Source organism: Eurosta solidaginis, chromosome 3 (assembly GCF_040869045.1).
Source record: "Eurosta solidaginis isolate ZX-2024a chromosome 3, ASM4086904v1, whole genome shotgun sequence".
In the NCBI taxonomy this organism is placed as follows: Eukaryota; Metazoa; Arthropoda; class Insecta; order Diptera; family Tephritidae; genus Eurosta; species Eurosta solidaginis.
The window spans coordinates 164,593,155-164,613,456 of record NC_090321.1 but is presented as its reverse complement, the minus strand read 5'-3'; the positions used below and the strand labels follow the sequence as shown (position 1 = coordinate 164,613,456).

Sequence of the window (20,302 nt, the reverse complement as noted above, 5' to 3'; positions counted from 1 at the left end):
AATTTAAACTTGAAACTTAAAGCCAATGACTATGACTAAGAAAAGGTTACAATAAATAATATATTTGATAAGTAATAAATAAATAAACGAATGATGGAGTACATTTACTTAGTCAGAAATCAGTATTTTAATTGTCTAGGTTATTATAGAAACTTGTTAATTCTTTATTGAAGAGCAGAGCATTGCTTATAAGCCTAAGTCTAGAAGAGAGCGAGTTCCAAAGACGAATTGAAGTAATAAAGAACTGGCGATCAGATATTAGCATATGATGTCTGAAGTGGGTAAGGAGAACAGATCTAGACGACTAGAGAAAATTTAGCTTCCGATACAGATAGTCAGGTTCCTTCATATATATTAATTTATGTAGCGTAGTGAGCATTTTAAGTTTAGTGTCAGCATGATGAGAGACGTGGTCAAGTCTTTTCAACCCATAGACGTATCTAGCAATGTTGTTATAAACAACATTAAGTTTTCTATTGCATACATAGTCACAATTAGAGTATATCTATTAAGTACGCTTTTGCTATTAGTAGACCAATATGTAACGGAGTAAAATATTGTGTAAGCCAGAGTCTACGAAGCATCCCATAGACTTTTCCCACTGTGCGGAAGATGTGATCTTTCCATGTCAAGGTTTTGTTAAAAACTGCACCTAGATTTTTAGCCGTGTCAACGTATTCTATAATAGTGTTGTCTAAAATAAAATTTTCCATTCCACTTTTATCTAGAGGCTTTCTATGAATGACTATACATTTCGACTTCTTAGGGTTAAGACATAAGCTGTTCATAGAAGCCCACGTACCAATTTGACACAAATCGTAATTTAAGTGATTAATACACGAACTGGTACGATCACATAGCACATATACAATTGTACGTCGTCAGCATAAATGTGAATATTACAATACTTGAGAACACCAGCCAAATCGTTTATGTACAAAAGAAATAGCAGGGACCAAGGATTGAGCCTTGTGGGACGCCGCTTAAAACACTGACGAAGTCAAGCATCTTGGCTACTGGCGATAGGAGTGATATCGGACGATAAGGATCTCCTATGTTAGCTGGTTTCCCAGGCTTTAGAAGCGAGACCACCTTGGCCATTATCCGTTTTTCAGGGATGACAAAGGTGGAAAGGGACAGGTTGAAGACACGTGGTAGATAATTAAATCCCTCTTTGCCTAGGTTTTTAAGCATCGGCATGGCTATGCCGTCAGGGCTCACCGCTTTAGATGGTTTAGCATGCACGATGACATCTTCAACCTTTTTAGCGGTGATGGTAATTGGGGACGCGCTGTTTTTATGTTAGTGTGCGCCTCTATTCGCCCGCCGTATAACTTTGTCAACCCTAGAATGCATTACATATTGTCGGCAGAAAGCGCTCGCGCATTTTGTCGCATCCGACAGCACTTATCGCCAAAGGCGATGGAAATTGTGTCATTGTGCTAAGACGGATTCGATGGCGACTTTACGGTGGACCAAAGCTTACCCATACGGGCAGAGAGGTAACAATTAGTTAAATGCTCCTCCCATTTCACACGCTTGTCTTCATCCACAAGCAATCAGATGCGTTGGTATTGTAACGAATTTTTACTGCAAATCCTCTTATTTGCCCTTTTGCTAGGTTCGTATCGCTAAACTGTTGAATAAATAACTCCAATATTGAATAATGGAAAAATGGCCTTTATTAAAATACTTCACAATAACACTCAAACTGTGCAATGAATAGCTTAATAACCAAACTGATAGCTTGAATGAAACTGACTTTCAAAATAATACTGCTATTGCTCGCTAGATATCGTCTTAGTCGTAACTGCTTGATAACTCAAATCAAACTGAATTACGTCTTACTCGCTTGCACCGCTTTTATAGTTTACGCTGCATACATCTAGGCTATTCTATTTCCAGAACTTACCAACTATTTCGTGTGTTTATAGTTCTCATATAGTTTCTACTTGTTTACAATTGTCTACTTTTCAGCGTCTCTCAGATGTATGTGTTTTTGTAGTTTACAGTCTCCCGCACACACATAGGCGTATAAGTAAATGCATCTGTGTGTGACATCTCTCGGCTGCCTTATATATGTGTATACATGATTTGATTAATGACGTAAATACCGCTTAGCATGGCGTTAGCATCGCCTTAGTGATGGTATAGCTTAGTGATGCTAATATCCGTGACACTGCCCTCCACCTAAGTCTGATCGTCCCGCTCAGACGAATCTCTCGATCTAACCGCTACTAGCCTCTCCAAATGAACCACCCTGCTATTTCGTGGTTTCCCAATTGTTTGTATGCGGTAGATGGCATCACTGATCCTTTTTACAACTTTGTACGGGCCTTCCCAACTGCACCAAAATTTTGAAGGAACACCTTTCCGCCGGTGAGGGTTGTACAACAGTACCAAATCTCTCTCCAAGAAACCTTCCGAATTATTTTCCTTGTCGTACCTGTGTTTCATCATACTACTCATTTTCCTGGATCGTTCCCTCGCACTCTGTTGCTTGGCCAATGAACTACTTCGTAGAGCTTGCGCTTGACGGGTTGGCTTCGCATCATAATTATCGTCTGGACGTTTCACAACAGTAGTGCGAGCTGGCTTGAAACTACCCTCGCATTCTTTCTCGGAAGTTCGTTGCTTCGTTTTCCTGCGTCTTTTAGGTTTTGTCGATGCCAGTGTTTCTCTCGCAGGTACTTTTGATTTTGCTTTATTTGGCCCATTCGACCTATCAACCTTTTCTTTCGACTTTCGTGGCCTTTGTCGAGTCTTTTCCACCATTACTCGATTACTAATGAACCCTTTCTCCAACTTGAATTTAAGTGATATATCGGGGTCCCATAACGTATCACCCTTCTCTGCATATCGATCTTGATGTCATGGTCAACCAAGAAGTCCACTCCCAATATGACTTCTTCAACGATCTTCGCCACAACGAATTTGTGTAGAACCGTGACCTTTCCAATCAAGACTTCACATATCACTTCTGCCTGAACTTGGTTATATTCGCCAGTGACCGTACGCAACTTTGCTCCAGGTAACGGTTTTATTCTCCTGTTGACCAAGTCAGATCGGATCAAGGAATGAGATGCGCCCGTATCTACAGTCAGTACACGTTCTTTACCATCCACATTCCCTCTGACGGTAAGACTGCTCGATTTTCTACCAATTTGCAACACAGATATCACTGGGCATTCAATAGCTGGATCTAGCTCTCGATCTCTACCTCTTACTCGCTCTTGCTCATCTCCTCCAGCTTTGCGTTTACGGCCACCCACATTGTTGGAACTATTAGGACCAAGATCGCAATGACGTGCAATGTGACCGGACTTCCCGCATTTGAAGCATTTGATAACTTTTTCACTCCGCTTTTGCGATCCTTTCAGCGCCTCCAATATTGCGTCTACCCACTCTGGCCTTTCTACTTCCACACGGCGTGCTTTGAAAACTGGCTTACACAGAAGCGACGCTGTTTCCTGAATCAGAGCTTGTGACACCGTTTCTGCGAATGTTGGCTTTGGGTTTGCGTATGTAGCCCGCTTCGTTTCCACATCTCGTATGCCATTTATGAAGCTCTGGATTTTTACCCTTTCAGTGTATTCCACGGGTGCGTCCGCATTCGCTAAATGTGCTAGCCTTTCAATATCCGACGCAAACTCTTGCAATGTTTCACCAGGCCTCTGGAAGCGGTTCAGCAACTCCATTTGGTATATCTGTCTCCTATGCTCAGTTCCATATCGTCTCTCTAGAGCGCCCATCAATGCTTCATAACAGTTCCGTTCGCCCTCTGGAATGGTTTGTAAAATCTCAGCTACAGGCCCTTTCAATGCCATGAATAGTGCAGCAACTTTATCTTCCGCATTCCAGTTGTTCACTGCTGCGGTCTTCTCAAACTGAATCTTAAACACCTGGAAAGGAACAGAGCCGTCAAAAGTTGGAGTTTTTACCTTCGTATTGCTTGCTGAAACAACTGGGCCATTTACTTGCAACTGCTCGATACGTCCTCTCAAAGCATCCACCTCGGCCTCGATTTTTTCTTCAAACTTTAAAATTTTTGTATCTTGCGCCTCCAACTTCGAGGAAATACGTCCTTCTTGCTCTTCCAGTTGAGCAGAGATCTGCGATGATATCTGTGCTGAAATTTGAGCCGACATTTCGGATATCCGTGCCTCTTGTGCTTCCATCTTCGATGTAATCTGTGTCGACATTTCTGACATACGCGTTTCTTGTGCTTCAATCTTCGATGTTATTCGTGTCTCTTGGGATTCCATCTGTGATGACATATACGTTTTCTGTTCTTCTAGTTGAGATGACATATACGTTTTCTGTTCTTCTAGTTGTGATGACATGTTGGTGGATATTTGTGATGACATTTCTGTTATACGTGCCTCTTGCGCTTCCATTTTGGATGTTACTGTCGATGTTTGAGCAGTTATTGCAGCCAATATCATGTTCATGTCTGTGCTGGTAATTGTCTGCGATGTTTCGTTTTTCTCTTCAATTTTTGTTGTTGTCTCGTCCCCATCAGGATAAAAGACATACTCGTCCACATCAATTCCTTCTGCTTCCATTGCCTCTCGTAGCCGTGCCTGAAGTTCGAGTTTAACGCCGCTTGTATTCAATCCACGGCTCTCCAACTCCTTCTTTAGTTGCTGGATCTTCAATTCACTGAACTTTGCCATGTCCTTGTTGTCCTCTGGAATTTATTCAACAATTCCTCTTCTGACACCAATTGTAACGAACTTTTACTGCAAATCCTCTTATTTGCCCTTTTGCTAGGTTCGTATCGCTAAACTGTTGAATAAATAACTCCAATATTGAATAATGGAAAAATGGGCTTTATTAAAATACTTCACAATAACACTCAAACTGTGCAACGAATAGCTTAATAACCAAACTGATAGCTTGAATGAAACTGACTTTTCAAAATAATACTGCTAGTGCTCGCTAGATATCGTCTTAGTCGTAACTGCTTGATAACTCAAATCAAACTGAATTACTTCTTACTCGCTTGCGCCGCTTTTACAGTTTACGCTGCATACATCTAGGCTCTTCTATTTCCAGAACTTACCAACTATTTCGTGTGTTTATAGTTCTCATATAGTTTCTACTTGTTTACAATTTTCTACTTTTCACGTTCTCTCAGATATATGTGAGTTTGTAGTTTACATTCTCTCGCACACACATAGGCGTATAAGTAAATGCATCTGTGTGTGACATATCTCGGCTGCCTTATATATGTGTATATATGATTTGATTATTGACGTAAACACCACTTAGCATCGCCGGCGGTAATATGTGCACAGCCCAAGGAAACTTCTCAATTCATGCAGATTCTGTGGTCTTGGCCAATCCTTTACTGCCTCTATCTTTTCATTCGCTGTACGGATACCTTCTGTCGTTACCTTGTGACCCAAATAATTTACTTCCTTTTTAAACAGCGCACACTTTTTGGGACTTAACTTCAGACCAGCGCCAGCTATTCTCTGGAAAACTTCATCTAAGTTTTTAATATGTTCATCAAAGTTCTTGCCCAATACGATGATGTCGTCCAGGTACACCAAGCATGTTTTCCAATGTAGTCCTTTCAATATCTGATCCATGAGTCTCTCGAAAGTAGCTGGTGCATTACATAGTCTAAAGGGCATTACTGTAAATTGCCAAAGACCATCTCCGACGCTGAAGGCTGTTTTCTCTTTGTCTTCCTCCTTCATCTCCACTTGCCAGTAGCCGCTTTTCAAGTCCAGTGTGGAAAACCATTCCGTACCAGATAGCGAGTCCAGAGTGTCGTCAATTCTTGGCAATGGGTAGCTATCCTTTTTCGTAACGTCATTCAACTTCCGGTAGTCCACGCAAAACCTAATATTTCCATCCTTCTTCTTTACAAGTACCACCGGTGAGCTCCAGGGACTGACTGATGGTTCGATGACGCCGCTGTCGCTTATTTCTTGTATAATTTGACTTACAACTTCCCGCTTCGCCAGTGGAACACTACGTGGAGCTTGACGGATCGGCCTCGCATCTGCCGTGTCAATTTGATGTTTCACAACATTGGTGCGGCCTGGTTTGGAACCATCCTGGCCAAATATGTTCGCGTACTTTAGGAGCAGTTGTTTTGCCTTACTCTGATAGGCTTCCTCTAGCCCCTGCGTCCATGCCGTGATGTCATTTGAAAGATCAGTATTACTAGATGAAACGTGTTCCTGGAGCTGTTCACAGTTAATAATTACTTCAGCATCTTGGCATCTTCCCAAAATAGCTCCTTTGGTCACTTTGAGTGGTGACTTGAACTCACTGAGTACTCTTACCGGAATACGTCCATCTTGTTTTGTCATAGCCAGGGTTTTTCCTACAAGTATGTTCGGTGCTGATTTGTTTGCTGCTTCGACAACCCACAATTTGTTTGTCCCACAATCTCCATCAACCTTTGCCCAGATGACTGCTTCTGATTTTGGTGGTATTTGCTGACTCTCTTCCACCAGCACTCGTTTACTGCGTAGCCTCTCTCGTAGCCGAAATTAAGTGGCACATCCATGTTCTTATATCGCATAGTCTTACTTTGCATATCGATTTTGATGCCTTGGTTGATTAAGAAGTCCACTCCAATTATTATTTCATCAACAATACCTGCCACTATAAAATTGTGTAGTACCGTGACGTTCCCAATTGCTACTTCACATTCGACTTCTCCAATTACCTGGGTGTCCTCTCCCGTGGCTGTGCGTAATCTTGCTCCAAGCAATGGTCTTATCTTTTTGTTGACTAAATCTGATCGAATGATGGAATGGGATGCACCGGTATCTACAGTCAGTAAACGTTCCTTTCCATCCACATGTCCTCCAACAGTAAGATTGCTCGATCTTCTTCCAATCTGCGAGATAGAGATTATGGGGCATTCAATTGAGGGAGCCAGCTGTCGCCCCTTGCGGCTGACTCGCTTTAGTTTAACGTTTGATTGGTCTTGGAGATCTGCTCATCTCCTTCAGCTCTGCACATTGTTGGAACTGTTAGGGTTGGTGTTGCAATAACGCGCAATGTACCCTTGCTTTCCACACAAAGCATTTGACTGCATCATTATTTTTCTGCTGCGTACCCTTCAATGCTTCCAAAATTGCGTCTACCCAGTCTGGCCTTTCCACTTCCACGCGATGAGCTTTGTACGCTGGCTTACTCAAAAGTGAGGCTGTTTCCTGAGTCAGTGCATGCGATACCGTTTCAGCAAATGTTAGCTTTGGATTCTCATATGTAGCCCGCTTCGTTTCCACATCTCGTATGCCATTTATGAAACTCTAGATTTTTACCCTTTCAGTGTATTCCACGGGTGAGTCCGCATTTGCGAGATAAGCAAATCTTTCAATATCTGAAGCAAACTCCTGCAATGTCTCATTTGCTTTCTGGTAGCGGTTTTGCAACTCTATTTGGTGTATCTGCTTCCTGTGTTCGCTTCCGTATCGCCTCTCTAGAGCGCTCATCAATGTTTCGTAGTTGTTCCGCTCTCCCTCAGGAATAGTCTGTAAGATTTCAGCAGCAGATCCTTTCAATGCCACGAATAGTGCAGCAACTTTATCTTCAGCCAATACCTTTCAAATTAATGGGAGTTCCTTTTTTAAATTATTTTAACGAAAGTTGTAGCAGGTCAGCCATATGTCTTTTTAAATATTTTGTAATTTTTTGGTTGACGCACCTGAATTAGTTTCGGAGAAAAGCTAGTGATAGGCACTATTGTTCATGAGCATTTGCACGTAAAACATCGGTTACCCTTCGAAAAGAGTACACCTTGATGCATAAAGGGACTTGCGAATATTTTAAACTATTTTCGAATCAAAAATCAAATTCAAAATTCAAATCAAAAATATTCACGGATCTGTTTTAACTAAATACACCATCTGCATGATTCCATCCTAACTTTAACTTCCTGCTGGGTTGCCGATGCTTTCGCTCTCACTAATGCTCTTACATTTTAATTTTTGCCGACCACTGGTTTGCAGCTTATTGCCCAAAATACAATATCAACATGCTGCGCTTTTCAAATACATATTTATAATGCCTGAATAAACTAAATCCAACTACAAACAAGTAAGGAAGGTTAAGTTCGGGTGTAACCGAACATTACATACTCAGTTGAGAGCTATGGTGACAACATAAGGGAAAATAACCATGTAGGAAAATAAACCGAGGGTAATCCTGGAATGTGTTTGTATGACATGTGTATCAAATGAAAGGTATTAAAGAGTATTTTATGAGGGAGTGGGCCATAGTTCTATAGGTGGACGCCATTTAGGGATATCGCCATAAAGGTGGACCAGGTGACTCTAGAATGTGTTTGTACGATATGGGTATCAAATTAAAGGTATTAATGAGGGTTTTAAAAGGGAGTGGTGGTAGTTGTATAGGTGGTCGCCTTTTCGAGATATCGGCATAAAGGTGGACCAGGGGTGACTCTAGAATGCGTTTGTACAATATGGGTATCAAATGAAAGGTGTTAATGAGTATTTTAAAAGGGAGTGATCCTTAGTTCCATAGGTGGACGTCGTTTCGAGATATCGCCATAAAGGTGGACCAGGGGTGACCCTAGAATTTGTTTGTACGATATGGGTATCAAATGAAAGGGGTTAATGAGCATTTTAAAAGGTAGTGGGCCTTAATTCTATAGGTGGACGCCTTTTCGAGATATCGCCATAAAGGTGGACCAGGGGTGACTCTAGAATGCGTTTGTACAATATGGGTATCAAACGAAAGGTGTTAATGTGTATTTCAAAAGGGCGTGGGGCTTAGTTCTATAGGTGGACGCCTTTTCGAGATATCGCCATAAAAGTGGACCAGGGGTGACTCTAGAATGTGTTTGTACGATATCGGTATCAAATTAAAGATATTAATGAGGGGAGTGGTGGTAGTTGTATAGGTGGTCGCCTTTTCGAGATATCGCCATAAAGGTGGACCAGGGGTGACTCTAGAATTTGTTTGTACGATAAGGGTATCAAATGAAAAGTGTTAATGAGTATTTTAAAAGGGAGTGGTGGTAGTTGTATATGTGAAGGCGTTTTCCAGATATCGACCAAAATGTGGATCAGGGTGACCCAGAACATCATCTGTTGGATACAGTGGCGGATCGTGAGCTTGGTTGTGGGGGGGGGAATGGTATCAAAAAGTTTCATAAATTTTGTTTTTTTTTTTATAAAAGCGGTATTCATTTATAAATTTCCATGCATCGTGAAAAGCCAAAATTTTGTGCCTACTGCTATTTTCATGCTCAAGAAAAATGCAAAATTTTTCTTGAATGTTTTTTGATCTGCGTATAGCGCTTAATAATACCAAAATGTAAGCTTTCGAGTTCAAAGTATTTTCGAAAGTATGTACATATGTATTCTGTTTTTAAATACTTTCAGGGCCGCGGAGATGGATGATTTTAAGTTATTAGATAAACGTTTTTGACACAATTTTATAAGCGCTATCTGTCAAAAATGCTTCAGCTAACTTAAAATCACATTTTTTTTCGACTTCCGAACGCCTTAAGTGGTCGCCATTTCCTTCAAATCACACTCCATACTACTCTAAAAAAAACGAGTGAAACAAAAGAAGCGCTTTTTTGTTTTCCATGCCGGCTTTTCTGCAAAATTTCCGAAAATACCCGATCAGTTTTGACAAAATCTTCAGGTTATTCTAAAGAAAAAGGTTGAAAGAGGTCACACGACAAAATTCCTGAACATGAAAATAGTCAAAATAATAAAACTTGCTATATAGAGTGGCGCCAATATGAAATGAGAATTCGAAATGCAAGTTCAGTGGATTTTATCTTAGCGGAAACCCTTAAAAATGAAGCAGCTCGCTGGAGTATTTTGGAACTGATCAGCTATTATGACCCCCTATTACCCACTGGAAGAAGCTACAGGCCTGCCAAAATACTGCTCTCAGAATTGCCACGGGCTGTCTTCTTATGTCCCCAGAACACCATCTACATAATGAGGCGAGAATGCTCCCCATCAGGGAAAGAAACGAGATGCTGACCAAACAGTTCCTGTTGAATACCCCGAAACCTGGGCATCCCAACAGACATCTGATTGACGAGCCAGCACCGCCTAGGGGCTTAAGGAGTCATCTCCGTAAGCATTTTGAGGAAATACGGCATCTGAGAACACAGCCGTATGAAGCGAAAAAAACACAAGCAGGTCCTTGGTGAACTCCACAAACAGGCGTCGGACCTTTATGCCGGTAATTGCCCGGTGAACACAGTGCTCAAAGTAAAGTATCCAAAACTTGCGGAAGAGGAACGCATACTCCCCAGGGAAACGCGTGTCACTCTGGCTCAACTTCGTTCTGGATACTGTAACAGGTTAAACTCTTACCTATCCAGAATCAACCCCGACATACAAAATGTATGCCCCGCTTGCAATGTGTCCCCACATGATACCAACCATCTCTTCAATTGTAATGTGGAACCAACGCCTCTAACACCCCTTTCCCTATGGTCCACCCCTGTTGAAACAGCAAGTTTCCTTGGACTCCCGTTAGAGGATATTGATGACAGTTTGTGGTCGGTCGCGTCTGTTAGGTGGGGCGAAGCACTGCTACAACAACAACAACAACCCCCTATTGCATGAACATTGGAGAAGGTGAGGGAATCTCAAACGAAAAAGAATCGTCTCCAGGCACATTATTTGTCTCATGGAATACAAAATGAGTTCATAGAAATCTGTGTAAGTCATGTAATTAGAAAGATAGAAGGCGAGAGAAAGTCCGTCAAGTATTACACAGTAATAGTGGATGCGACCCCTGATTCGGAGCATATTGAGCAGACTGTTTTTATATTGCGTTATTTTTTATTAGACAGGGACTCCGGAAAATGGAAAATCCATGAACGCTTCTTAGAGTTTGTCGATTGTAACGCAAAAACAGGAGGAGCTATCGCTGAGCTGATTCGCAGCACTCTAAAAAAGCACAATATTCCCCTGGATGACTGCTGTGGGCAGGGTAGTAATGGCAGTATGGTAATGGCAGTAATATGAGCGGTCATTACAAAGGAGCGCAGAGTCATATCCTGAGAGATAACTCCCTGGCAATATTTGCACCTTATGCTTGTCGCAGTTTAAATTTATGTGGAGTGCAAGCTGCTGAATGTTGTGCAGAAGTCATCACATTTTTCGGTATTACGCAGAAAATGTATAATATCTTTAGCGCAAGCCCTCAGAGATGGGAAAAAACTAATTGCTCCTTGCACAGCATGTCACAAACACGATGGTCTGCTCGTGTGGATAGTGTGAAACCTTTCCCAACTCACATTCCGCAAGAAAGCTATTGATGAAATCAAGCTTTTAAATCTGAGTTCAGAAACAGTAACAGATTTGGAAGGTATTGAAGCATATATGGGGAAATTTGAGTGTATCCTCTTAGCCTCCATTTGGCTCAAAGTGTTGACGGTAATCAACCATCGAAATCTGGTACTGCAAGCTAGAAATGTCACACTGGACGTGGAAACAGAAAATATACGTAGCCTGATTGATGAGTTGAAGAAGTTCAGGGATCAATGGTCGATCATAATTCAAGAATGTAAGATTCTGGCAGGGAGTATAGGAGTTGTGAATACCTTCGCAGAGAAAAGAAGAAAGATAAAAAAGCGCCAGTTCGATGAATTACTTGGCGAATCACCTGAGTGTGATTCCAAAACTCAATTCAAACAGCAAGTTTTTGCGTTCTTTTGGACTGCTTGATTGGTAACATGACAAGACGTTTCGAAGCCGTAAATGACATTGCGATTAAATTTAGTATTTTGTGGAAGTATCAGGATCTGACGGAAGAAGATCTCAGAGAAAAAGCAGCGGCATTCTGCACGATTTATGGTATCGATATTTCTACGGATCTAATAGATGAAATCATTCATCTCAAAGCCATCCACTTAGCAAATTTGGGATGTGATTCGCTGCCACCATTTCAACTTCTGAAGAAATTTCATTACTTGAAGATGGAAGTATTATTTCCGAACATATGCATAGCATTAGGAATATTTTGCACACTTCCAGTCAGTGTGGCTGAAGGGGAGCGTTCTTTTAGTCTATTGTATCGCGTGAAAAATTTTTTACGTTCTACTATGAGCCACAATCGCTTGACAAGCCTTGGAACATTGGCGTTGGAGTCCAGCCTTGCTCGCACCATTAGTTTTGAATCGGTAATTTCCATATTCGCAGACCAAAAAGCACGGAAGGTTTTCCTTGGCTGATTCAAGCTCTTAAAATGTACATATTTAGAAAAAGTTAATGTAAGCAAATCAAACAATGAAATCTAACATTTCATTTATGTAAGTGCTCCAGTAAATCTTATTTTATATGAAACTAGCAGACCCGGCAGACGTTAATCTGCCCTAAATTTGGCCTATCTGCATACATTTTAATAAGCTTTTTCCGTCTAACTCTGCCCTACTCCTCTACACTGTTTCCTAATACTTTTATTCACTCCTCCCTCCGCCTTTTTCGCTTCATCTCCATCTTCGTCTCATTCTATCTCTTTCTCAGTCTCTTTCTCTCTTTTCTCTTCTCTCAAGTTTTCCTCCTTCTTCATCTCTTATTGCCAGTACCAGAGGGTGGTATGTATTTTGTTCCAGTCCCATTGGGAGTCTCAGTCCCAGTCCCACTCCGACTCAGTCTCAGTCCCACTCCGACTCAGTCTCAGTCCCAGTCCTAATCCCAGTCCCAGTCCGTCTCTGGTATACTTCCCGGGAAAAAGCATCGTAAATACTAATATAGGCAAATTTATATACGAAATTTCAAGCAAATCGAATAGGACGTATGTAAATAGATATGTGGGTATTATTAATTATTGTCTTTATTTCGGCTTCGCATGCATATTTATCAGTTTTGCCAGGTTGATGCGACTAAATCGAATATCACAATGAATTTTAGAGCTCCCAGCAACAGCTTTCATTTGATATCCATAATATACACACATTCTAGGGGTATCTGGGTCCATGTTTTGGCCTATATCTCGAGACCCTAGTCACCCAGCGGTGTAAAACTTACTCTGTACTAAAGCATACATCAACAGCTTTCATTTGATATCCATAATGTAAAAACACATTCTAGGGTATCCGGGTCCACGTTTTGGGCTATATCTCGAGACCCTAGCCTAGTTGTATGAAAATTATCCTGTACTATAGCACTCATCAACAGCTTTCATTTCATATCCATATTGTGTAAACACATTCTAGGGGCATCCGGGTCCACGTTTTGGGTATATCTCGAGACCCTAGCCTCCCAGTTGTATGACAATTATCCTGTACCATAGCACTCATCAACAGCTTTCATTTGATATCCATATTATATAAACACATTCTAGAGGTACCCGGGTCCACGCTTTGAGCTATATCTCGAGGCCCTAGCCTCCCAGTTGTATGAAAATTATCCTGTACTATAGCACTCATCAACAACTTTAATTTGATATCCATATTGTATAAACACATTCTATGGGTACCCGGGTCCACATTTTGGCCTATATATCGAGACCCTAGTCACCCAGGGGTATGAAAATTATCCTGTACTATAGCACTCATCAACAGCTTTCATTTGATATCCATATTGTATAAACACATTCTAGGGGTACCCGAGTCCACGTTTTGATCTCAAGACCCTATGCACGTAGCGAAAAAAAAGGTAGACGTTGGCCGATTCTCAGACATACCCAATATGCTCACAAAATTTCATGAGAATCGGTTCAGCCACTTCGGAGGAGTTCAGCCTCTAAAACCGTGACAGAAGAATTTTATATATTAGATAAAACTGACATTGTAAATTGAAAAATTTATGTATGTTATGTTACTTTTTTACTGAATTGAGTTTATTTTTCACATTATTATTATCGAGGTCAATACGCGTCTTTTGACACCTCTCTCGATATTTTTGCTAGCGTATTAGCAGTCGACCCCTCAACTAGACTTTTACCGACAATTCAAACACCAATTTTCTTGTAATTAAAAACTCTTTAAGAGCACATTTTTTATTTCTGTGAAATAAATTTCTATTTTTAAAATTGTTGCAAAAACCGTGCAAAAAAATTGTTCTTGAGCACATTTTTGCACGCAAGGAAAATCACATACGCAAAATTTTACTCTCTATGATATTCCGTTGAGAAAACAATGGCCCGTAGTATTGATGCTAGATATTTTCATTTCCACACCTTAGACTTAAAGCTTTCCCGTACAAAATTTTATTTTTCAAATACTTTAAGTATTGAACATTTGAATATTTTCTTTTTTTTGGATATTTCATTTTTTTTCTGTAAAATATTTGGCGTGGTCATAGTCGGATTTCGGCCATTTTTTATACCAATACAAAGTGAGTTCAGATAAGTACGTGAACTGAGTTTAGTAAAGATATATCGATTTTTGCTCAAGTTATCGTACTAACGGCCGAGCGGAAGGACAGACGGTCGACTGTGTATAAAAACTGGGCGTGGCTTCAACCGATTTCGCCCCTTTTCACAGAAATAAGTTATTGTCCCAGAATCTAAGCCCCTACCAAATTTCACAAGGATTGGTAAATTTTTGTTCGACTTATGGCATTAAAAGTATCTTAGACAAATTAAATGAAAAAGGGCGGAGCCACGCCCATTTTGAAATTTTCTTTTATTTTTGCATTTTGTTGCACCATATCATTACTGGAGTTGAATGTTGACATAATTTACTTATATACTGTAAAAATATTAAATTTTTTGTTAAAATTTGACTTAAAAAAAAAAATTTTTTTTTAAAGTGGGCGTGGTCGTTCTCCGATTTTGCTAATTTTTATTAAGCATACATATAGTAATAGGAGTAACGTTCCTGCCAAATTTCATCATGATATCTTCAACGACTGCCAAATTACAGCTTGCAAAAGTTTTAAATTACCTTCTTTTAAAAGTGGGCGGTGCCACTCCCATTGTCCAAAATTTTACTAATTTTTTATTTTGCGTCATCAGTTCAACTCACCTACCAAGTTTCATCGCTTTATCCGTCTTTGGTAATGAATTATCGCACTTTTTCGGGTTTTCGAAATTTTCGATATCGAAAAAGTGGGCGTGGTTATAGTCCGATATTGTTCATTTTAAATAGCGATCTGAGATGAGTGCTCAGGAACCTACATACCAAATTTCATCAAGATACTTCAAAATTTACTCAAGTTATCGTGTTAACGGACAGACGGACGGACGGACATGGCTCAATCAAATTTTTTTTCGATCCTGATGATTTTGATATATGGAAGTCTATATCTATCTCGATTCCTTTATACCTGTACAACCAACCGTTATCCAATCAAAGTTAATATACTCTGTGAGCTCTGCTCAACTGAGTATAAACATATACATATTACATAATACTGTAACGAATTATACATAAGGGGTTAATCATTTTCTTTTTGCAGATTGAAACATGCCAATTTGTTCATATCAAGATATCCCGTAAATATAGCACGTTATATGATGCTAAAACACCCCAAGGAAAAAGCAAATCCAAAAAGGTAAATCATATTTGCACATACATACATACATTAAAAAGTGACCAAATGTTCGGCTTCGACTTGCTTATTAATCGGTAGTATTTTCATTTTCAGCTAAGTAATCGGCTTTCCCCAAAAAAAACGGTCGAAGTTCTTGCCAAAGCCGAACATTTTTGCTTTATTTTATTTTGAACTTGAACATCGATTGAAATTCATAGGGCAATTTATTATGTCCCCTACGACGCGAGAGAGGGATTTAAAAATCATCCTAAATATTTATAATTTCTCCAAGGGCAGAGAAAAGGTGGAATTTCTGTGCAGAATTTAGTTCCTTTTTGACAGTTATGTATTTACAAACATAAACTGATTTTAGCTTTCATAGAAACTGGTATTTTTGCTTTTGTTCTATTATTATTCCGACTTCAAACCCACTCCCGGGAGAAAAGGCTTTGAAGAGATTTACAAGATATAATCGAAACAGCTGTCGCCTTGTCCGTCCTTATGTCACGTTGTTTAAATTTTTCCCAAATTATTAAGTAAATTAATTTTAACAACAATTAATGCAGGAATATGTGAACCTTTTTCCCAAGCTTAAAGAGCTGCTGAGAAAACTATTTTCTTGAAAAAAAAAAAAAAAGAATAGCAGGAAATTGTCATAGCTCGCCAGATATTTCCGTCACGACCACCTGCACATACTCCTCTCTATATAACGATCTGAATATTGTATCACCTCTCAACGGCACACATTCACACCTAAGAACAAACAAAAACTAATGGAAAAGAAAACAGCGCATCATTCCCTCGCTACCTTTCCCATCCCGACTGATCTCCGGAGGGTCATCGCTCCGTCTTGGGCTCGTTTGAATTGGGTTCTGTACTTCCGAGTTAGGATATCGTCAACCTTGAAAAATTTCACAAACGCGGTGGCTTATATTCCGACTTTCCTAAGTACTCCAAATGCACCAGAAAATTATAAATGGCTTGCCAGCTAACTATTCGGTTGAATCCGGCGGTTTTTAATCCGGCAAAGATAGTCTTAAAAACGGATCAAAGCTTATTTTTCAACTAGTTATATACTCTCGATTTACCGGCAAATCTAAGACCTGCTATTGAAAGGAATGCCTTTTTTGCCCATCGAAAAACATCCTGCATTGGGGAGAAAGAATATCTCAATAAGAATCTCAAACTCATGCTAAACAAGTAAGGAAGGCTAAGTTCGGGTGTAACCGAACATTACATACTCAGTTGAGAGCTGTGGAGACAAAGTAAGGGAAATCACCATGTTGTAAAAGGAACCTAGGGTAACCCTGGAATGTGTTTGTATGACATGTGTATCAAATGGAAGGTATTAATGAGTATTTTAAAAGAGCGTGGGCCTAAGTTCTATAGATGGACGCCTTTTCGAGATATCGCCATAAAGATGGACCAGGGGTGACTCTAGAATTTGTTTTACGATATGAGTATCAAATGAAAGGTGTTAATGAGTATTTTAAGAGGGCGTGGGCCTTAGTTCTATATGTGGACGCCTTTTCGAGATATCGCCATAAACGTGGACCAGGGGTGACTCTAGAATTTGTTAGTACTATATGGGTATCAAATGAAAGGTGTTAATGAGTATTTTAAAAGGGGGTGGGCCTTAGTTCTATAGGTGGACGCCTTTTTGGAATATCGTTATAAAAGTGGACCTGGGTTGACTCTAGAATGCGTTTGTACAATATGGGTGTCAAACGAAAAGTGTAATAAGTTTTTTAAAAGGGAGTGGGCCTTTGTTCTATGGGTGGACGCCTTTTCGGGATATCGCCATAAACGTGGACCAGGGGTGACTCTAGAATGCGTTTGTACGATATGGGTATCAGATGAAAGGTGTTAATGAGTATTTTAAAAGGGAGTGGGTCTTAGTTCTATAGGTGGACGCCTTTTCGAGATATCTCCATAAAGGTAGACCAGGGGTGACTCTAGAATTTGTTTGTACGATATGGGTATCAAATGAAAGGTGTTAATGAGTATTTTAAAAGGGAGTGGGCCTTAGTTCTATAGGTGGATGCCTTTTCGAGATAACGCCATAAAGGTGGGCCAGGGGTGACTCTAGAATTTTTGTGTACGATATGGGTATCAAATGAAAGGTGTTAATGAGTATTTTAAAAGGGCGTGGGCCTTAGTTCTATAGGTGGACGCCTTTTCGAGATATCGACATAAAGGTGGACCAGGGGTGACTCTAGAATTTGTTTATACGATATGGGTATCAAATGAAAGGTGTTAATGAGTATTTTAAAAGGGAGTGGCCTTAGTTCTATAGGTGGATGCCTTTTCGAGATATCGCCATAAAGGTGGGCCAGGGGGACTCTAGAATTTTTTTGTACGATATGGGTATCAAATGAAAGGTGTTAATGAGTATTTTAAAAGGGGGTGGGCCTTAGTTCTATAGGTGGACGCCTTTTCGGAATATCGTTATAAAAGTGGACCTGGGTTGACTCTAGAATGCGTTTGTACAATATGGGTATCAAATGAAAGGTGTTAATGAGTATTTTAAAAGGGAGTGGGCCTTAGTTCTATAGGTGGACGCCTTTTCGAGATATCGCCATAAAGGTGGACCAGGGCTGACTCTAGAATTTGTTTGTACGATATGGGTATCAAATGAAAGGTGTTAATGAGTATTTTAAAAGGGCGTGGGCCTTAGTTCTATAGGTGGACGCCTTTTCGAGATATCGACATAAAGGTGGACCAGGGGTGACTCTAGAATTTGTTTATACGATATGGGTATCAAATGAAAGGTGTTAATGAGTATTTTAAAAGGGAGTGGCCTTAGTTCTATAGGTGGATGCCTTTTCGAGATATCGCCATAAAGGTGGGCCAGGGGGACTCTAAAATTTGTTTATACGATATGGGTATCAAATGAAAGGTGTCAATGAGTATTTTAAAAGGGAGTGGCCTTAGTTCTATAGGTGGATGCCTTTTCGAGATAACGCCATAAAGGTGGGCCAGGGGTGACTCTAGAATTTTTGTGTACGATATGGGTATCAAATGAAAGGTGTTAATGAGTATTTTAAAAGGGCGTGGGTCTTAGTTCTATAGGTGGACGCCTTTTCGAGATATCTCCATAAAGGTGGACCAGGGGTGACTCTAGAATTAGTTTGTACGATATGGGTATCAAATGAAAGGTGTTAATGAGTATTTTAAAAGGGAGTGGGCCTTAGTTCTATAGGTGGACGCCTTTTCGAGATATCGCCATAAAGGTGGACCAGGGCTGACTCTAGAATTTGTTTGTACGATATGGGTATCAAATGAAAGGTGTTAATGAGTATTTTAAAAGGGCGTGGGCCTTAGTTCTATAGGTGGACGCCTTTTCGAGATATCGACATAAAGGTGGACCAGGGGTGACTCTAGAATTTGTTTGTACGATATAGGTATCAAATGAAAGGTGTTAATTAGTATTTTAAAAGGGCGTGGGCCTTAGTTCTATAGGTGGACGCCTTTTCGAGATATCGACATAAAGGTGGACCAGGGGTGACTCTAGAATTTGTTTGTACGATATGGGTATCAAATGAAAGGTGTTAATGAGTATTTTAAAAGGGAGTGGGCCTTAGTTCTATAGGTGGACGCCTTTTCGAGATATCGCCATAAAGGTGGACCAGGGCTGACTCTAGAATTTGTTTGTACGATATGGGTATCAAATGAAAGGTGTTAATGAGTATTTTAAAAGGGCGTGGGCCTTAGTTCTATATGTGGACGCCTTTTCGAGATATCGCCCTAAACGTGGACCAGGGGTGACTCTAGAATGTGTTTGTACGATATGGGTATCAAATTAAAGGTATTAATGAGGGTTTTAAAAGGGAGTGGCCCTTAGTTGTATATGTGAAGGCGTTTTCGAGATATCTACCAAAATGTGGACCAGGGTGATCCAGAACATCATCTGTCGGGTACCGATAACTTATTTATTTATATATTGTAACGAATTTTCTGCAAATCCTCTTATTTGCAATCCTCTGCTAAGTTCGAATCACTAAACTGTTGAATAAATAACTCCAATATTGAATAATAGAAAAATGGCCTTTATTAAAGTACTTCACAATAACACTTATACTTTGCTACTCGCTGGCTTAATAACCAAACTGATTGATAACTCAAATGAAACTCTACTATTGGCCGCCAGATCGCGTGCTTAATCAAACTGATTGATAGCTCAACTCAAACTGAATTTCAGCGCCTCTACATCTGTTGCCTTTTATACCCTTTGGTTTCCTCGTTCGCATTTTTTCAGAATGTACTAGCATTGTCCATGAGCTCTCAAACTTCTCAGCTATAACTAAAACTGCACAATTTTATACATCTTTTAGGCGCTTCTAGAATCTACTAGTCCAGTAGCTCTCAAACTTGTCAGATATATGCATGTGTTTGCGCATTGACTCTCCGCTGCTCGTATTCGTACATGGTACATATGTGTAGACGCAATTATTTATTCGTTTATGTAGATACATAAAGATTGAATTATTGATGTGAATGTTTGTAGTTTACAGTCTCTCGCGCGCACATAGGCGTATAAGTAAATGCATCTGTGTGTGACATCTCTCTGGGCTGCCTTATATATGTGTATACTTGATTTGATAATTAACGTAAATACTGCTTGGCATGGCCTTAGCATCGCCTTAGTGATGGTATAGCTTAGTGATGCTAATATCCGTGACACTGCCCTCCACCTAAGTCTGATCGTCCCGATCAGACAAATCTCTCGATCTAAACGCTGCTAATCTCTCCAAATGAACCACTTTCATTTTGGTTGGTGGTTTACCGATGGTTTGTATACGGTACACTACATCGTTGATCCGTTTTACAACTTTGTATGGGCCTTCCCA

The 20,302-nt window shown here is 40.1% G+C and overlaps 1 protein-coding gene across 1 annotated transcript in view; it reads left to right on the top strand.

The window, feature by feature from the left end:
• Positions 1-20,302, top strand: part of beta4GalNAcTA (beta1,4-N-acetylgalactosaminyltransferase A) — a 77,479-nt gene that overhangs the window by 31,644 nt on the left and 25,533 nt on the right. The window contains exon 5 of the mRNA XM_067777751.1: positions 15,378-15,473. Within this exon, the coding sequence (XP_067633852.1) occupies positions 15,378-15,473 (96 nt within the window). The remainder of the gene's footprint in view (positions 1-15,377; positions 15,474-20,302) is intronic.